Source organism: Oncorhynchus mykiss, chromosome 10, assembly GCF_057628025.1.
Source record: "Oncorhynchus mykiss isolate SJ-2025 chromosome 10, ASM5762802v1, whole genome shotgun sequence".
Lineage (NCBI taxonomy): Eukaryota > Metazoa > Chordata > Actinopteri > Salmoniformes > Salmonidae > Oncorhynchus > Oncorhynchus mykiss.
Window position 1 is genome coordinate 21,708,880 of NC_143031.1, and position 20,319 is coordinate 21,729,198.

Below are 20,319 nucleotides of genomic sequence, written 5' to 3' on the forward strand. Positions count from 1 at the left end.
CTTCTTAAATACCAGCCCCTCATGGCATGCTTGGACAACCTCAGGTGTAGGTGCAAGCTGGTGCCGCTGATATTTGACAGTCTCGGCCACGTACACAGGCTTGCAGTGCGTGGCCTCCAGATTACGGCAAAGCAGTTGGCTAGGTACTGTACTGTTTCAGCTGTCGTGGACAGCCTAGCTGTTTGGAGAAGGAGGTGCTTTCTGTACCCTTGAGTGCCCTGCATACAGAGACCTTTGAAATGTTTGGATCCTTTTTTAATGTAAATTTGATTGGTGATTTAAATAGTTAAACATTTAAGTATTTAAATGTGTGTGTGTTCCACCTGTCTGGTGAAGTGGTCGTGTAGGTCTCGCTTCTGGTCCTGGGCATGCAGCATTTCCATGACCTTGCGGTTTTCCGGTGTACAAGTGGAACACTCTACCTCGCTCTCTGCATTGCTTTCAAAGCAGTGCTGGTGGAAAGAATGACTGCACAGGAAGTGAACAGAGGACAGCTCGAGGGGGCTGTTACACATGCTGCATTTGGTCTTCTGGCACTTCTTGCACTTGTGAGAAAAGAGGTGGTGAGAGAAACAAAAAAATACTTCGAAATCAGTATGGTTTCAATAAATGGTATTTGGGAGGTTAATTCAAGCTTTAAAAATACAGTACTAAAAACACATTCAGAATGTAGTTAAATTTGCTTCGAAGTTCAGCCATCAAACAAATTTAGAATGTGCTTGTGTATCTTAGTGCGGAGGACTAAAACTGCCCTTAGCCTTCACTCCACATAGATGTCAAAAAACTGGATGGACTATGGAGGAAACTCCAGTTGTGAACATGACCCAGCTCTAGGGGATAGGGTTTGTTTTTGGACTGGACTTTGGCTAGGATTTTCCTCTCCCTCACCTGCTTCTGAGCTCCTGGATCTCGGTGCGGAGGTGGGCCGTCTCATCACGGTACTGGCGGATCTTGCGCTCGTCATCCTCGATCTGCTGTGTCTCCCTCTGCAGCTTGTTGATGAGGTAGCCCTTGATGACCGACAGCGTGGCCGTGGAGTTGTGTGCCAGCGTCTGCACCACTGTGGACCAACATGTGCATAGACAAGCACACAAGCACATACATACACACAAAACTTAGCAACAGTGCCCAATAAAATTCTCAAACTCTGTTATAATGCTCCGATTACTTTTCCTATTAACTTATAAAGCCCTATAGATTACATAACCCAGCAACTGGCACGTTTATCATGAATGTACGCATATGACAGAAATAAATCAGTACTCGTTTTTCATATATTGATTTGAGGTTAGCCACGCGGTCAAAACAGAACAGAAACACTCTAGCTAGTGAGACATTCAATAACAGGAAGGACGTGGAGGCAGAAAACTGCAAAGAACACTTGAGTTTCTTTTAAGTTGGTGAGGTCTGAAAGAATTCAGACAGTGACTACTAGGGAAATCTCTACAGAAAGCCCCAGAGTCTTCATCTACAGAGAAGGAGAAAAATGGCCACCAGTTTACCCAATAAGGGAGGCATCAGATTGTTCTGGTCGATGTACTGCAGGACTTGGCTGATGTAGGCCTTGCAGTTCTCCTCTTTGTGGGCAAAGTAGCCCAGCGCCTGCTCCCACAGGCACACTTCCTGGTCACGTAGTGCTGGGAGCAGGGCTCCACCACTTTGCCGTACTCCTCATTCTGCATGTGGTAGTGAATGATCTGCTGGTACCTAGAGAGAGAATGACATCATTCAAATGACATCATTGATAATTATATCAGTACATACCAATGAAGTCCCCATAGTCTGCACTTGTTCACTCTCCATCACAGATTTTAATGCATTGGATCTGGGTGTTAAATGGTAGACAATCCGGCTACACCAATCCCATGGTTTTAAATCCACGAGGTGGAGTCAACGAATGCACACACAAATATTGGAATTTGAAGTGTTTCTGACTGCAAAGGTTTAGAGACAGGAAGACTCACAGCTTTCCCTTCTCATAGAGGTACAGGACCCCTTCTTTGAAGTTGTGCATCTGGCACAGGACGAGGGCCTTGTCAAATACGGTGTTGTTGCTCCTCAGCAAGGACAGTGCTGCCCCCTGCAGGACCTTCTTCCTCTGCCAGCGAAAATAGAAAGACAGTCAGACAGACCGGATCAAAATAAAACGTTTGATACTCAAGACAAAACACATAAATAGTTTAACATGAACTGGTGACACTACAAGTTGAGGAAATGTGTTTATTCTGAAATCTTAATTCAAAGTCATTTAGGCTGCAGATACATCATCTAATATTTCATTTGTAACATTTTGCACATTTTGTATATCTATACAAGTTTAGGTTGTTTGCGTGAACACATGGCGGTTTACAGTACATGTGTGTGTGTTTCCATCACCTCAGGGTCTTGTTCATGTGCCCAGTCCTGCAGCCGTAGCACTAGCAGCGTGTCGTACACCCCCTGAGAGAAGAAGGGCTCCACCTCGATGATGTGCTCCAGGAAGGCCCTTAGCTCCTGCGGGTTATTAGCAAACACAGGGATGAACTCCTCTGAATTGGCCTGGGAGATAAAGGTACAAGTTCCATGTCATTTCAGCAAGCCATGACACCCACCATCTCAGATTGTTTTGAAATAATTTATGTAGTTAGAAATTTATCAGATTAGCATTTCTGCAACATTATTTTGTTGAAATATAATTAGATCAAAAGAATTCAGCTAATTGATTGCACCCAAATTGGCCATTTTAATTTAAAAGATTCAAATCCAATTTTATTGGTCACATACACATGGTTAGCAGATGTTATTGCGAGTGTAACGAAATGCGTGTGGTTCATATCATATTCAATAAATATAGCATCTAACATCCGATTTGGACCAAACTGTTTCCTAACAATGAGTAAGGAATCTAAATAAATTGTCATAAGCCACCCACGGACCCCCCCACACCAGCAACGAGTATAGAATATCAGTTCTTTGTGGTAGACAAGCAGTATAGAGCTGCGGCTCGGAGTATTGTGTCTTCATCCTCTGTAATGTATTCTCAGTGAATTTGGTGATGGTATATTTCCCCTGTTCAGAGAAATTAATCATTGAAGTTGTTAGGTTTATGTCCCATCCTGCATCCTGGTATCACCAGGTTCTGACCACTACAATGAGTAGTGTTATTACTATTACCATGAAATATGCATTTTACCATAACCATAACCATAGTACCATCCTTATCAATATAAGCTGTATTACTTGTCTTAGACTAAATTGATAAAGCCATTTTAATTAGGGAAAGGATCTCAAAGACTAATCGGCTGCCCGGGGGATGTAGCTGTTAACAGCTAACGGCTAACTGGCTGACCTTGTTGGCTGCCACCGAGCCTCTGTCCAGGCTGTCTCTGTCCGTGGTGTCCCAGCTGGGCTGGTAGTCAGTACACAGGCCCTTGGGGTGCAGCGTGGTGCCGTCGGGGACGTGGTGGATCAGGGTCTTGCCGTAGCGCTATATACCATCAAATTACCTTAATATAACTAGGCAAGTCAGTTTTAAGAACAAATTCTTATTTCAATGATGGCCTAGTGGGTTAACTGCCTTGTTCAGGGACAGAACGACAGATTTTTACCTTGTCCTCAGGGATTCGATCTTACAACCTTTCGGTTAATAGTCCAATGCTCTAACCACTAGGCTACCTGCCGCCCCCTTTGCTGCTCATTTCAACATTGTCCAACAGCCTGAGACGGTCTCAAAGCGGTCTGAAAGCTCACCTAGCGTATTTTATCAGGGACAAGCTTAAGAGATCTGTCAGATAGGCCATGTGAGCTAGGGGGGACCTGATGTCTATATATCTAACCCAGAAGGCTGATCTTAACAGTACTACATCCTCTACTATTTTCTAATCTCTATTACCTTCAGGTCCTCCAGCTGGATCTTCAGGTACCACTCGTGGTCCTGGTGCCTCTCGGCCAGGAAGTGTTACGGTGCGTGAATGAGGACCCAAAAGCGAATTAACTTAAACAGAGCTTCTTTAATTACCAAACATAGGTAGGCTCAGACGGACCGGCAGATTCCGACAGGACAAGACAAGGTTACAGCAAACATGACGACAGTCTGGTTCAGGCATGAAACACAACAAACAAGAATCCGACAAGGACAGGAGCAGAAACAGAGAGAGATATAGGGACCTAATCAGAGGGAAAAAGGGAACAGGTGGGAAAAGGGGTGACGAGGTGGTTAGGAGGAGACAAGGCACAGCTGGGGGAAAGAGGGGGAGAAAAGGTAACCTAACAACGACCAGCAGAGGGAGACAGGGTGAAGGGAAAGGACAGAGACAAGACACAACATGACAGTACATGACAGTACCCCCCCACTCACCGAGCGCCTCCTGGCGCACTCGAGGAGGAAACCTGGCGGCAACGGAGGAAATCCTCGATCAGCGCACGGTCCAGCACGTCCCGAGAGGGAACCCAACTCCTCTCCTCAGGACCGTACCCCTCCCAATCTACGAGGTACTGGTGACCACGGCCCCGAGGACGCATGTCCAAAATTCTACGGACCCTGTAGATGGGTGCGCCCTCGACAAGGATGGGGGGGGGGGGGGGAAGACGAGCGGGGGCGCGAAGGACGGGCTTGATGCAGGAGACATGGAAGACCGGGTGGACGCGACAAAGGTATCGCGGAAGAAGAAGTCGAACTGCGACAGGATTAATGACCCGAGAAATACGGAACGGACCAATGAACCGCGGGGTCAACTTGCGAGAAGCCGTCTTAAGGGGAAGGTTCTGAGTGGAGAGCCTAACTCTCTGACCGCGACAATATCTAGGACTCTTAGTTCTACGCTTATTAGCAGCCCTCACAGTCTGCGTCCTATAACGGCAAAGTGCAGACCTGACCCTCTTCCAGGTGCGCTCGCAACGTTGGACAAAAGCCTGAGCGGAGGGGACGCTGGACTCGGCGAACTGAGATGAGAACAGCGGAGGCTGGTACCCGAGGCTACTCTGAAAAGGAGATAGCCCGGTCGCAGACGAAGGAAGCGAGTTGTGGGCGTATTCTGCCCAGGGGAGCTGTTCTGACCAAGACGCAGGGTTGCGAAAAGAAAGACTGCGTAAGATGCGACCAATAGTCTGATTGGCCCGTTCTGCTTGACCGTTAGACTGGGGGTGAAAGCCGGAAGAGAGACTGACGGAAGCCCCAATCAAACGGCAAAACTCCCTCCAAAATTGAGACGTGAATTGCGGACCTCTGTCCGAAACGACGTCTGACGGAAGGCCATGAATTCTGAAAACATTCTCGATGATGATTTGTGCCGTCTCTTTAGCAGAAGGAAGCTTAGCAAGGGGAATGAAATGAGCCGCCTTAGAGAACCTATCGACAACCGTAAGAATAACAGTCTTCCCCGCTGACGAAGGCAGTCCGGTGACAAAATCTAAGGCGATGTGAGACCACGGTCGAGAGGGAATAGGAAGCGGCCTGAGACGGCCGGCAGGAGGAGAGTTACCGGACTTAGTCTGCGCGCAGACCGAACAAGCAGCCACGAAACGACGCGTGTCATGCTCCCGGGTGGGCCACCAAAAACGCTGGCGAATGGAAGCAAGCGTACCCCGAACGCCAGGGTGGCCGGCTAACTTGGCAGAGTGAGCCCACTGAAGAACGGCCAGACGAGTAGGAACGGGAACGAAAAGAAGGTTCCTAGGACAAGCGCGCGGCGACGGAGTGTGAGTGAGCGCTTGCTTTACCTGCCTCTCAATTCCCCAGACAGTCAACCCGACAACACGCCCCTCAGGGAGAATCCCCTCGGGATCAGTGGAGGCTACTGAAGAACTGAAGAGACGAGACAAAGCATCAGGCTTGGTGTTCTTAGAGCCCGGACGATAAGAAATCACGAACTCGAAACGAGCGAAAAACAGCGCCCAACGCGCCTGACGCGCATTAAGTCGTTTGGCAGAACGGATGTACTCAAGGTTCCTATGGTCAGTCCAAACGACAAAAGGAACGGTCGCCCCCTCCAACCACTGTCGCCATTCGCCTAGGGCTAACCGGATGGCGAGCAGTTCGCGGTTACCCACATCATAGTTACGTTCCGACGGCGACAGGCGATGAGAAAAATACGCGCATGGGTGGACCTTGTCGTCAGAGAGGGAGCGCTGAGAAAGAATGGCTCCCACGCCCACCTCTGACGCGTCAACCTCGACAACGAACTGTCTAGAGACGTCAGGTGTAACAAGGATAGGAGCGGATGTAAAACGATTCTTGAGGAGATCAAAAGCTCCCTGGGCGGAAACGGACCACTTAAAGCACGTCTTGACAGAAGTAAGGGCTGTGAGAGGAGCTGCCACCTGACCGAAATTACGGATGAAACGACGATAGAAGTTCGCGAAGCCGAGAAAGCGCTGCAGCTCGACGCGTGACTTAGGGACGGGCCAATCAATGACAGCTTGGACCTTAGCGGGATCCATCTTAATGCCTTCAGCGGAAATAACAGAACCGAGAAATGTGACGGAGGAGGCATGAAAAGTGCACTTCTCAGCCTTCACAAAAAGACAATTCTCTAAAAGGCGCTGGAGGACACGTCGAACGTGCTGAACATGAATCTGGAGTGACGGTGAAAAAATCAGGATATCGTCAAGGTAAACGAAAACAAAGATGTTCAGCATGTCTCTCAGGACATCATTGACTAATGCCTGAAAGACAGCTGGAGCGTTAGCGAGGCCGAAAGGAAGAACCCGGTATTCAAAGTGCCCTAACGGAGTGTTAAACGCCGTCTTCCACTCGTCCCCCTCCCTGATGCGCACGAGATGGTAAGCGTTACGAAGGTCCAACTTAGTGAAAAACCTGGCTCCCTGCAGGATCTCGAAGGCTGAAGACATAAGAGGAAGCGGATAACGATTCTTCACTGTTATGTCATTCAGCCCTCGATAATCTATGCAGGGGCGCAGAGACCCGTCCTTCTTCTTGACAAAAAAAAACCCCGCTCCGGCGGGAGAGGAGGAGGGGACTATGGTACCGGCGTCAAGAGCTACAGACAAATAATCTTCGAGAGCCTTACGTTCGGGAGCCGACAGAGAGTATAGTCTACCCCGGGGGGGGGTGGTTCCCGGAAGGAGATCAATACTACAATCATACGACCGGTGTGGAGGAAGAGAGGTGGCCCTGGACCGACTGAACACCGTGCGCAGATCGTGATATTCCTCCGGCACCCCTGTCAAATCACCAGGCTCCTCCTGTGAAGAAGAGACAGAGGAAACAGGAGGGATAGCAGACATTAAACATTTCACATGACAAGAGACGTTCCAGGAGAGGATAGAATTACTAGACCAATTAATGGAAGGATTATGACAAACTAGCCAGGGATGGCCCAAAACAACAGGTGTAAAAGGTGAACGAAAAATTAAAAAAGAAATGGTTTCACTATGATTACCAGAAACAGTGAGGGTTAAAGGTAGCGTCTCACGCTGAATCCTGGGGAGAGGACTACCATCCAGGGCGAACAAGGCCGTGGGCTCCTTTAACTGTCTGAGAGGAATGTCATGTTCCCGAGCCCAGGTCTCGTCCATAAAACAGCCCTCCGCCCCAGAGTCTATTAAGGCACTGCAGGAAGCTGACGAACCGGTCCAGCGTAGATGGACCGACAAGGTAGTGCAGGATCTTGAAGGAGAGACAGGAGTAGTAGCGCTCACTAGTAGCCCTCCGCTTACTGATGAGCTCTGGCCTTTTACTGGACATGAAGTGACAAAATGACCAGCGGAACCGCAATAGAGACAGAGGCGGTTGGTGATTCTCCGTTCCCTCTCCTTAGTCGAGATGCGGATACCTCCCAGCTGCATGGGCTCAGCACCCGAGCCGGCAGAGGAAGATGGTAGTGATGCGGAGAGGGGGGCAACGGAGAACGCGAGCTCCTTTCCACGAGCTCGGTGACGAAGATCAACCCGTCGCTCAATGCGAATAGCGAGTTCAATCAAGGAATCCACGCTGGAAGGAACCTCCCGGGAGAGAATCTCATCCTTTACCTCTGCGCGGAGACCCTCCAGAAAACGAGCGAGCAAAGCCGGCTCGTTCCAGCCACTGGAGGCAGCAAGAGTGCGAAACTCAATAGAGTAGTCTGTTATGGATCGATTACCTTGACATAGGGAAGACAGGGCCCTGGAAGCCTCCTCCCCAAAAACAGATCGATCAAAAACCCGTATCATCTCCTCCTTAAAGTCCTGATACTGGTTAGTACACTCAGCCCTTGCCTCCCAGATTGCCGTGCCCCACTCACGAGCCCGTCCAATAAGGAGAGATATGACGTAGGCGACACGAGCAGTGCTCCTGGAGAAAGTGTAGGGCTGGAGAGAAAACACAATATCACACTGGGTGAGGAACGAGCGGCATTCAGTGGGCTCCCCAGAGTAACACGGCGGGTTATTGATTCTGGGCTCCGGAGATTCGAAAGCCCTGGAAGTGGCCGGTGGATCGAGGCGGAGATGGTGAACCTGTTCTGTGAGGTCGGATTCTTCTGTTACGGTGCGTGAATGAGGACCCAAAAGCGAATTAACTTAAACAGAGCTTCTTTAATTACCAAACATAGGTAGGCTCAGACGGACCGGCAGATTCCGACAGGACAAGACAAGGTTACAGCAAACATGACGACAGTCTGGTTCAGGCATGAAACACAACAAACAAGAATCCGACAAGGACAGGAGCAGAAACAGAGAGAGATATAGGGACCTAATCAGAGGGAAAAAGGGAACAGGTGGGAAAAGGGGTGACGAGGTGGTTAGGAGGAGACAAGGCACAGCTGGGGGAAAGAGGGGGAGAAAAGGTAACCTAACAACGACCAGCAGAGGGAGACAGGGTGAAGGGAAAGGACAGAGACAAGACACAACATGACAGTACATGACAGGAAGACTGTGTGACTGTGGTAGCTTGCCTGGCGCAGCACCTTGATGGCAATCTCTACGTCGAACTGGACCTCGCTCTTGCTGCTCTGAAGGGGGTCGAAGGGGAAATTAAATTGGGTGTGTATGCTTTTGTTCCAAGCCATCACTAACACACCTGCTTCAACTACTCAACTAATCCCAGACTTTAGTCTGGACCATGATTATCTGAAGGCCCGGAACGAAAACCTTCACACACAGTGTTTAAACCCTTTACAATGAAGATCTGTGAAATTATTTGGATTTTTAGTAAAGACAGTTTATTTTTTGCTGTGTTTATGTACAATATACATTTCCTTATTGATGTTATACAATCCCAACTCTATGGGATTACTTTTCTGTAAAATCCCAGGTTTAATATTAACTATATCAGCATCTATGACATGAGCTTGAAGCGACTTAACTCCTGCATATAAATCTTATTTATCATTATTAACTATGTATTATGAAGTTGAAGTTAGATACATCGCCCCCTGGGTGAGCATTACCGGATGTACTGTTGGATGGCGCCATCAAGGTCCCCCTTCACGTAGAGGTGGTCACCGTACTACCTGAAGATCTCACACAGCCCGTCCCTGTCTAAGTGCTGACTCTTAGCTAAGTTTATGGCCATCACAAACAGATTCTTCTTGAATAGCATCTAAAGACAGATTGAAGAGTTAAGTGCCTTACTCAATGGCACAACGGCAGTAAACGATACCTGGGATCTAAAACCTGTTGCCCTCCAGTTTCCAGTTCAATCCGATACAGAGTTTAACATAATACGTTTGAGGCGAAAAGAAAGCATGACGTCAGTCAGTGCACTTTGGCCTCACCTCTAGCTTGGTCTGAGTGTCTTTCTCCTGCAGCACAAACATATTTTTGTCCCGAGTCAGGATGTAGAAGGAGCCCCATTCGACCAGAACTTCGATGATTTTGTCAAAGGAAGCACTGTAGGCGATGATCTTGTTGTTCAGGTCGTAGATGGTCAAGGTTTGCTTCTCCGACGGAGACATAACTCTGCTCCCAAATTCAGACCTGAGTACAGAAGTTACATTCAATACATTGTCATAAGAGTTAATATAGTTATATCACCTGCAAATATGCATATATGGTTTGGTTGAAAATACAACCTTCTGCGTTTGTCCACATCCATATAAATTGATTTAGAATAAAATGAATTATTGTGTTTCATTGTTGCAATAAATAAAGACTGACCCTGGCCTTGAACTGAGTCACTGGCTTACTAGGGCTCTTTCATACCGTCCCTAGGAGGGGTGCGTCACTTGAGTGGGTTGAGTCACTGATGTGATCTTCCTGTCTGGGTTGGCGCCCCCCCTTTGGGTTGTGCCGTGCCGGAGATCTTTGTGGGCTATACTCAGCCTTGTCTCAGGATGGTAAGTTGGTGGTTGAAGATATCCTTCTAGTGGTGTGGGGGCTGTGCTTTGGCAAAGTGGGTGGGGTTATATCCTTCCTGTTTGGCCCTGTCCGGGGGTGTTATCGGATGGGGCCACAGTGTCTCCTGACCCCTCCTGTCTCAGCCTCCAGTATTTATGCTGCAGTAGTTTATGTGTCGGGGGGCTAGGGTCAGTTTGTTATATCTGGAGTACTTCTCCTGTCCTATTCGGTGTCCTGTGTGAATTTAAGTGTGCTCTCTCTAATTCTCTCTTTCTCTCTTTCTTTCTCTCTCTCAGAGGACCTGAGCCCTAGGACCATGCCTAGGCTCCTTGCTGTCCCCAGTCCACCTGGCCGTGCTGCTGCTCCAGTTTCAACTGTTCTGCCTGTGATTATTATTTGACCATGCTGGTCATTTATGAACATTTGAACATCTTGGCCATGTTCTGTTATAATCTCCACCCGGCACAGCCAGAAGAGGACTGGCCACCCCACATGGCCTGGTTCCTCTCTAGGTTTCTTCCTAGGTTTTGGCCACAGTGTTTTTCCTAGCCACCGTGCTTCTACACCTGCATTTCTTGCTGTTTGGGGTTTTAGGCTGGGTTTCTGTACAGCACTTTGAGACATCAGCTGATGTACGAAGGGCTATATAAATACTTTTGATTTGATTTGAACCTTAGGGGACCCGCTCAATAGAAATGGTTGCTGTGCCATCATCTGAGGGAGTTGTTCTTACTTGTTGGGAGACTTGATGTTCATGGTGAGCAGCAGGAGGTATCCCCGGTGCCAGTAGGCCAACAGCTTGTGCCCATCGAATGCGAAACAGGAACCCCGTTCGTCGGGCTGGTAAAGGTACACACACTCGTCCCCCGCGACGATGAACTGGGAGTCCTGGTAGGGGTCTGTGAGCGCGGAGCAATGCAGCGCACAACCGTGAGTGTCCAGCTCCAGTTTAGGGTACTCTTTCACTGTCAAAGTGTAACACGAGTCATGGGGGGAAGACAACACCAAATGAAACAGAAGTAAGTTAGTGCGTATGCTCCAAGGGAATAGTAGTATGGTGGCAGGCTTGGGGTCAATGCCATTTCCAATCTATCAATTCAAATCATTACTAAAAATATGTGGCACCTTTTATTGTAATTTACATTAATATCCTGAATTGAAATTGATCTCAAAAGCGATTGTAAGGACTTCACTTAGAGTGGCATTGGAAGACTCTAATTACCTACATGGACTTTTTCCAGAGTGTCAACAAATAGATGAGTGACCTTGCCCTGCTGACGGAAAGCGAGGCCTGTGATTGAATAGGCGCCCTCATGCAGTGTCAGGGTTTTACTGTGCCTGACCCGAGTGATGTCACCCTTTGTTAACACCATATTGCCATCTGTGAAGCCTGCAAGGACATGGGGATCATAGATTTATGACAGGGAGCAAAAACAAATGTCAAACCCAAACTATAGCCAATGTTTTTTATTTTACTAGGCAAGTCAGTTAAGAACAAATTCTTATTTTCAATGACAGCCTAGGAACAGTGGCTTAACTGCCTGTTAAGGGGCAGAACGACAGATTTGTACCTTGTCAGCTCGGGGGTTCAGAGCTAACCTTCCGGTTACCAGTCCAATGCTCTAACCACTAGGCTACCCTGCCGCCCCCGCTTACCAATGGCCATAAAGTTGAGGTTCTCGTGTACAGTGAGGCAGGACACCTCTGGTGGCTTGTTCCCAGGAATAGCTGGGAATATTCTGGTACACAGAGGATTCCCGCTGTCTCGCTTGTCTAGATTCCATACCTTCGCCTGGGAAACAGCTAGGTTTTAATAACAGTTCACAAATAACCAAGAAAACTAACACACTCTTTTTTTGATAGTCTGTATTAAATACATCCTACCAATGTTCTTACAAGGGGGTTAACTCCTTGCTCGTCCTGCCCAACCGAGACCAAAATGCTGTGCTGCTTGAGCGGGTACAGGTGGGTCACTCGCAGCTTGTAATCCTGAAAGGAGGACAACTGTAGTGAGCGTGTCAAAAACCATATCTAACCATCCATATGTAATTTATTCTGGGTCAAGGAAGCATCAATATAGATCAGGAGAGACAAATGGCCATTTGCATGGAGTTAGGGATAGAGGAGACAATTACAAAGCCAATACCCTGTTCAAATACTCTCAAAATGTATATCATTAGCCATAGGACTAAGAAGAATAATGTTCAAGCAATGTAAATACGTACTCTTCTTAGTCTTATGGCTGGCACATAATATATTGTGACATGACTGGACTGGTGTAAGCAAGCCTTCCACGGCATTACTGTACATCAAATAAAATGTTATTTGTCACATACTTTGTAAACAACAGGTGTAGACCAATAGTGAAATGCTTACTTACAGGCCCTTCCCAACAATGCAGAGGAAAAAATATATATAAATAATTGAAAAATAATAACACACGGAATAAATACACAATGAGTAACGATAAATTGGCTATATAAGCGGGGGCCCGAGTTAATGGAGGTAGCTATGTACATACAGTTAAAGTCGGATGTTTACATACACTTAGGTTGGAGTCATTAAAACTAGTTTTTCAACCACTCCACACATTTCTTGTTAACAAACTATAGTTTTGGCAAGAGGTTAGGACATCTACTTTGTGCATGACACAAGTAATTTTTCCAACAATTGTTTACAGACAGATTATTTCACTTATAATTCACTATCACAATTCCAGTGGGTCAGAAGTTTACATACATTACATTGACTGTGCCTTTAAACAGCTTGGAAAATTCCAGGAAATTATGTCATGGCTTTAGAAGCTTCTGCTTCTGATATGCTAATTGACATCATTTGAGTCAATTGGAGGTGTATGTGTGGATGTATTTCAAGGCCTAACTTCAAACTCAGTGCCTCTTTGATTGACATCATGGAAAAATCGAAAGAAATCAGCCACGACCTCAGAAAAAAATTGTAGACCTCCACAAGTCTGGTTCATCCTTGGGAGCAATTTCCAAACGCCTGAAGGTACCACGTTCATCTGTACAAACAATAGTACGCAAGTATAAACACCATGGGACAACGCAGAAGTCATACCACTCAGAAAGGAGATGGGTTCTGTCTCCTAGAGATGAACGTACTTTAGTGCGAAAAGTGCAAATCAATCCCAGAACAACAGCAAAGGACCTTCTGAAGATGCTGGAGGAAACAGGTACAAAAGTATCTATATCCACCGTAAAACGAGTCCTATACCGACATAACTTGAAAGGCCGCTCAGCAAGGAAGAAGCCAATGCTCCAACATGGGGACAAAAATCGTACTTTTTGGAGAAATGTCCTCTGTTCTGATGAAACAAAAATAGAACTGTTCGGCCATAATGACCATAGTTATGCTTGGAGGAAAAAAGGGGGAGGCTTGCAAGCCGAAGAACACCATCCCAACCGGGGGTGGCAGCATCATGTTGTGGGGGTGCTTTGCTGAAGGGACTGGTGCAATTCACATAATAGATGGCATCATGAAGTAGGAAAATGATGTGGATATATTGAAGCAACAACTCAAGACATCAGTCAGGAAGTTAAAGCTTGGTCGCAAATGGGTCGCCCAATTGGACAATGACCCCGAGCATACTTCCAAAGTTGTGGCAAAATGGCTTAATGGCTTAAGGACAACAAAGTCAAGTATTGGAGTGGCCATCACAAAGCCCTGACCTCAATCCTATAGAAATGTGTGGACAGAACTGAAAAAATGTGTGCTAGCAAGGAGGCATACAAACCTGACTCCGTTACACCAGCTCTGTCAGGAGGAATGGGACAAAATTCACCCAACTTTTTGTGGGAAGCTTGTGGAAGACTATCCGAAACATTTGACCCAAGTTAACCAATTTAAAGGCAATGCTACCAAATACTAATTGTGAGTGTATGTAAACTTCTGACCCACTGGGTATGTGAGGGAAGAAAGAAAAGCTGAAATAAATCCTTCTCTCTACTACTATTCTGACATTTCACATTTTTTAAATAAAGTGGTGATCCTAACTGACCTAAGAAAGGGAATTTTTACTAGGATTAAATGTTAGGAATTGTGAAGAATTGTGAAGACTGTGTATTTAAATGTATTTGGCTGTGGTGTATGTAAACTTCTGACTTCAACTGTATACAGTGCCTTCAGAAAGTATTATTCCACATTTTGTTGTTACAGGCTGAATTCAAAATTGACTAAATATATGTTTTTTTCTCAACGGTCTACCTACACACAATACCCCATAATGACAAAGTGAAAATATGCTTTGATAATGTTTGCAAATGTATTGATAACGAAATACAGAAATATCCCATTTACAGAAGTATTCACACAATTACAGCTGTGCGTCTTTCTGGGTAAGTCTCTAAGAGCTTTGCACATCTGGATTGTACAATATTTGTACATTATTCTTTTCAAAAGTCTTCAAGCTTTGTCAAATTGGTTGTTAGTCATTACTAGACAACCATTTTAAAGTCCTGCCATAGATTTTGTTCTATTATTGACTGTATGTTTGTTTTACTCCATGTGTAACTCTGTGTCGTTGTATGTGTCGAACTGCTTTGCCTTATCTTGGCCAGGTCGCAATTGTAAATGAGAACTTATTCTCAACTTGCCTACCTGGTTAAATAAAGGTGAAATAAATAAAATAAAATAAATAAACATTTTCAAGCAGATTTAGTAAAAACTGTTACTCGGCCCCTCAGGAACATTCACTGTCTTTTTGGAAAGCAACTCCAGTGTAGATTTGCCCTTGTGTTCTAAGTTATTGTCTTGCTGAAAGGTGAATTCATTACAGCTATTAAACTGTACATGTTTTAAAGTCACCATTGGCTTCATGGTGAAATCCCGGAGGGGTTTTCTTCCTCTCCGGCAACTGAGTTAGGAAGGAAACGTGGATCTTTGTAGTGACTGGTTGTATTGATACAGCATCCAAAGTATAGTTAATAACTTCACCATGCTCAAACTGATATTTTTTTGTTTTACCCATCTACCAATAGGTGCCCTTCTTTGCGAGGCATTGGAAAACCTCCCTGGTCTCTGTGGTTGAATCTGTGTTTGAAAGTCACTGCTCAACTGAGGGACCTTTGATAATTGTATCTATTATTGCACAAAGAGTGAGTCCATGCAACTTATTATGTGACTTGCAAAGCAAATGTTTACTCCTGAACTTATTTTGGCTTGCCATAACAAAGGGTTGAGTACTTATTGACTCAAGACATTCCAGATTGTAATTCTTTATTAATTTGTAACAATTTCTAAAAACATAATTCCACTTTGACATTATGGGATATTGTGTATAAGCCAGTAAAAAAAACATTATATATAATTTCCACTTATTTTTTTATCTGACGTTTAGTCAAATCAAATTTATTTATATAGCCCTTCATGCATCAGCTGATATCTCAGTGCTGTACAGAAACCCAGCCTAAAAACCCCAAATAGCAAGCAATGCAGGTGTAGAAGCACGGTGGCAAGGAAAAGCTCCCTAGAAAGGCCAAAAGGAACCAGGCCATGTGGGGTGGCCAGTCCTCTTCTGGCTGTGCTGGGTGGAGATTATAACAGAACATGGCCAAGATGTTCAAATGTTCATAAATGACCAGCATGGTCCAATAATAATAAGGCAGAACAGTTGAAACTGGAGCAGCAGCACGGCCAGGTGGACTGGGGACAGCAAGGAGTCATCATGTCAGGTAGTCCTGAGGCATGGTCCTAGGGCTCAGGTCCTCCGAGAGGGAGAAAGAAAGAGGGAAAGAGAGAATTAGAGAGAGCACACTTAAATTCACACAGGACACCGAATAGGACAGGAGAAGTACTCCAGATATAACAAACTGACCCTAGCCCCCCTACACATAAACTACTGCAGCATAAATACTGGAGGCTGAGACAGGAGGGGTCAGGAGACACTGTGGCCCCATCCGATAACACCCCCGGACAGGGCCAAACAGGAAGGATATAACCCCACCCACTTTGCCAAAGCACAGCCACCAACTTACCATCCTGAGACAAGGCCAAGTATAGCCCACAAAGATCTCCGCCACGGCACAACCCAAGGGGGGGGGGGGGGGGGGGGATGACCACATCAGTGACTCAACCCACTCAGGTGACGCACCCCTCCCAGGGACGGTATGAGAGAGCCCCAGTAAGCCAGTGACTCAGCCCCTGTAATAGGGTTAGAGGCAGAGAATCCCAGTGGAAAGAGGCGAACCGGCCAGGCAGAGACAGCAAGGGCGGTTCGTTGCTCCAGAGCCTTTCCGTTCACCTTCCCACTCCTGGGCCAGACTACACTCAATCATATGACCCACTGAAGAGATGAGTCTTCAGTAAAGACTTAAAGGTTGAGACCGAGTTTGCGTCTCTGACATGGGTAGGCAGACCGTTCCATAAAATTGGAGCTCTATAGGAGAAAGCCCTGCCTCCAGCTGTTTGCTTAGAAATTCTAGGGACAATTAGGAGGCCTGCGTCTTGTGACCGTAGCGTACGTGTAGGTATGTACGGCAGGACCAAATCAGAGAGATAGGTAGGAGCAAGCCCATGTAATGCTTTGTAGGTTAGCAGTAAAACCTTGAAATCAGCCTTTGCTTTGACAGGAAGCCAGTGTAGGGAGGCTAGCACTGGAGTAATATGATCAAATTTTTTGGTTCTAGTCAGGATTCTAGCAGCCGTATTTAGCACTAACTGAAGTTTATTTAGTGCTTTTTCCGGGTAGCCGGAAAGTAGAGCATTGCAGTAGTCTAACCTAGAAGTGACAAAAGCATGGATTAATTTTTCTGCATCATTTTTGGACAGAAAGTTTCTGATTTTTGCAATGTTACGTAGATAGAAAAAAGCTGTCCTTGAAATGGTCTTGATATGTTCTTCAAAAGAGAGATCAGGGTCCAGAGTAACGCCGAGGTCCTTCACAGTTTTATTTGAGACGACTGTACAACCATTAAGATTAATTGTCAGATTCAACAGAAGATCTCTTTGTTTCTTGGGACCTAGAACAAGCATCTCTGTTTTGTCCGAGTTTAAAAGTAAAAAGTTTGCAGCCATCCACTTCCTTATGTCTGAAACACATGCTTCTAGCGAGGGCAATTTTGGGGCTTCACCATGTTTCATTGAAATGTACAGCTGTGTGTCATCCGCATAGCAGTGAAAGTTAACATTATGTTTTCGAATGACATCCCCAAGAGGTAAAATATATAGTGAAAACAATAGTGGTCCTAAAACGGAACCTTGAGGAACACCGAAATTTACAGTTGATTTGTCAGAGGACAAACCATTCACAGAGACAAACTGATATCTTTCCGACAGATAAGATCTAAACCAGGCCAGAACTTGTCCGTGTAGACCAATTTGGGTTTCCAATCTCTCCAAAAGAATGTGGGGATCGATGGTATCAAAAGCAGCACTAAGGTCTAGGAGCACGAGGACAGATGCAGAGCCTCGGTCTGATGCCATTAAAAGGTAATTTACCACCTTCACAAGTGCAGTCTCAGTGCTATGATGGGGTCTAAAACCAGACTGAAGCATTTCGTATACATTGTTTGTCTTCAGGAAGGCAGTGAGTTGCTGCGCAGCAGCCTTTTCTAAAATTTTAGAGAGGAATGGAAGATTCGATATAGGCCGATAGTTTTTTATGTTTTCTGGGTCAAGGTTTGGCTTTTTCAAGAGAGGCTTTATTACTGTCACTTTTAGTGAGTTTGGTACACATCCGGTGGATAGAGAGCCGTTTATTATGTTCAACATAGGAGGGCCAAGCACAGGAAGCAGCTCTTTCAGTAGTTTAGTTGGAATAGGGTCCAGTATGCAGCTTGAAGGTTTAGAGGCCATGATTATTTTCATCATTGTGTCAAGAGATATAGTACTAAAACACTTGAGCGTCTCTCTTGATCCTAGGTCCTGGCAGAGTTGTGCAGACTCAGGACAACTGAGCTTTGAAGGAATACGCAGATTTAAAGAGGAGTCCGTAATTTGCTTTCTAATAATCATGATAATAATCATTTAGTAATCATTTAGTATCATTTAATAATCATTTAGTGCCAAAAGGAGCCCTCATTCAATATTCTCCAATGGGATAATCGGTTTTCCTGTAGTCACACCCATTAAGTGCTGTCAATCAATGGTAGATTTCTATTAAACTGGCCCGGGTTGAACTGTCCTGTCACGTAACTGGGCGAAGTTGGTGAGGGAGGAGCGCCCTGCTCAAATTGAACAGCATTCTGCGTCGCTTGGTTATGTTGTCAACAAGCCAGCATGATCCAGCATTCATAAAATGTATGTTCACATTTTCAAACTAGTTTCCATTGGGAAGGCATATTATCAAAAGCAATCACTTTTCTCATGTGAAAACACGGAATCCTACTCATAGTCTACGTGCTAACCTATGTCACTTTTTATTTGAGCCGACGAATGTAATCAACTTTAAGCCGGTGCAACACGCCTAAACGGGTGCTCGGGCAAGATTAATCGAATCCCCTCTATATCACCCAGTTACAGCCAATCCGAGTTGTTTAAAGGGGTACAGGGTATGTCTACCCGCCTATCAGCTCTTTTAAAGAAGATGAGATCACTACACTGCCTGATACACCCGTGTGCTTTGCGCTTAACTCAGCGGTGAGTTGACACCATGGAGTTATGGATTTCATAAACTTTATCCAATCATCATCTAGCCTGCAACATCGCTTGTTTCGTAGTCTGCTGAGCATCATGATCTAGCCTACTTTTACATTAGGACGTTCAATGGCTAAGCAAAGGTAATAAACCTCTTAAGAGAGCAGGCCATGTGAGGTTAGGGAGGAGATAGTTGCTTTTCTCTGCAATTGCCACGACAAGAAAGACAAAACATATCTAGCGAAAAAGCTTGCTGTGGAGTTCAGATGTTTCAGATGTTTGTTATTTAGTAACATCTTCAATCAATTGAATGGATTTTAAATAATTTGGGACTACATGGGAGGCAAGGTGCGAATTATGGGGGGAGCCAGGGGGGACTCAGATCCCCTGAATGAGACGTTAGCTCCCCTAAATCCAAAACATTCCAACTTGAGGGGGGGAGCTTTAAATAATGCTAATTTAGTAATTATCCTATTTGTCTAAAATGTAGTGGTAAATATGTTTTACCGTGATAAATATGGAAATAAAAGCATCCTAATGAAACAAACACACCCACATCTATGTCATGGTTTAAACTACAGGTGTCAAACTTATTCCACAGAGGGCCGAGTGGCTGCGTGCTTTTGCTGCACCTTTGTACTTGATTGATGAATTAAGGTCACTAATAAGTAAGGAACTCCACACAGGGCTTGATTGAAAGGAAAAATCAAAAACTTGCAGACACTAGGCCCTCCATGGAATGAGTTTGACATCCCTTGTTAAACCATTTATTTCTGTGACGGCACTGTCCACTCAGTAGTGCTGAATTTAGGCCTCAGCTAAGCTTCTTTACATATAGATGTTACTTTGTACTTCCTCATTTTCTCCATTTGTTTGCCATTGCATCCTTGATAAAAATAGCATACGCCTTTATTCTAACGCATTACACTTATCCATTGGGTATTTGATTAAGGATCCCATTAGCTGTTGCAAAAGCAGCAGCTACTCTTCATTGGGTCCACACAAAACATGAAATAATACAGAATATTAATAGGACAGACAAGGACAGACGTTTTGCTTTAGTCAGTCAGCTGTTTAGGGTGCTCATTGCTTTGCTTTTCAGTTGCACGCCAGTACTGGTGTTCTCTGTGCCCAGAAGTAGTCAACCATTTATTTTGCTTTATTATTAAATGACAATAGGCCTATAAGGTGACTATTTCAGTTAGAAGAGCTTAACATTCGGTTAGAAGCTTTCGATTTTGTAATGGCATAGGCCTACATTATTTTGGATTTGTGTGCCCAAGAGAACTGTTTTCACAGTGAAACATCATGAACTGTTACATAGGCATAGTTGCACTTACAGTGCATCTTCAGAGATCTCCACAATCCAGGATTCGTACTGGGTTTAAGTTCAATGTTCTTATTCAATTGTTAAATGGTTAACAATGATAAATAGCCTAAAACTGTCATAAATGTAATTAATGTAAGGAAAAA

General features: G+C 45.2%; 1 protein-coding gene across 1 annotated transcript; it reads right to left on the bottom strand.

Annotated features, from left to right (window-relative positions):
- Positions 1 to 884: 884 nt before the first annotated feature.
- LOC110534868 (vacuolar protein sorting-associated protein 11 homolog) lies at positions 885 to 19,706 on the bottom strand. The gene is made up of 12 exons (XM_090188511.1): positions 19,692 to 19,706; positions 12,151 to 12,243; positions 11,911 to 12,046; positions 11,477 to 11,644; positions 10,988 to 11,219; positions 9,693 to 9,894; positions 8,871 to 8,927; positions 3,329 to 3,466; positions 2,377 to 2,538; positions 1,965 to 2,098; positions 1,613 to 1,707; positions 885 to 1,060 (listed from the first exon to the last, which is right to left on the bottom strand). The coding sequence occupies exons 1-12, from the start codon at positions 19,704 to 19,706 to the stop codon at positions 885 to 887; spliced, it is 1,608 nt and encodes a 535-aa protein (XP_090044637.1).
- Positions 19,707 to 20,319: the final 613 nt, after the last annotated feature.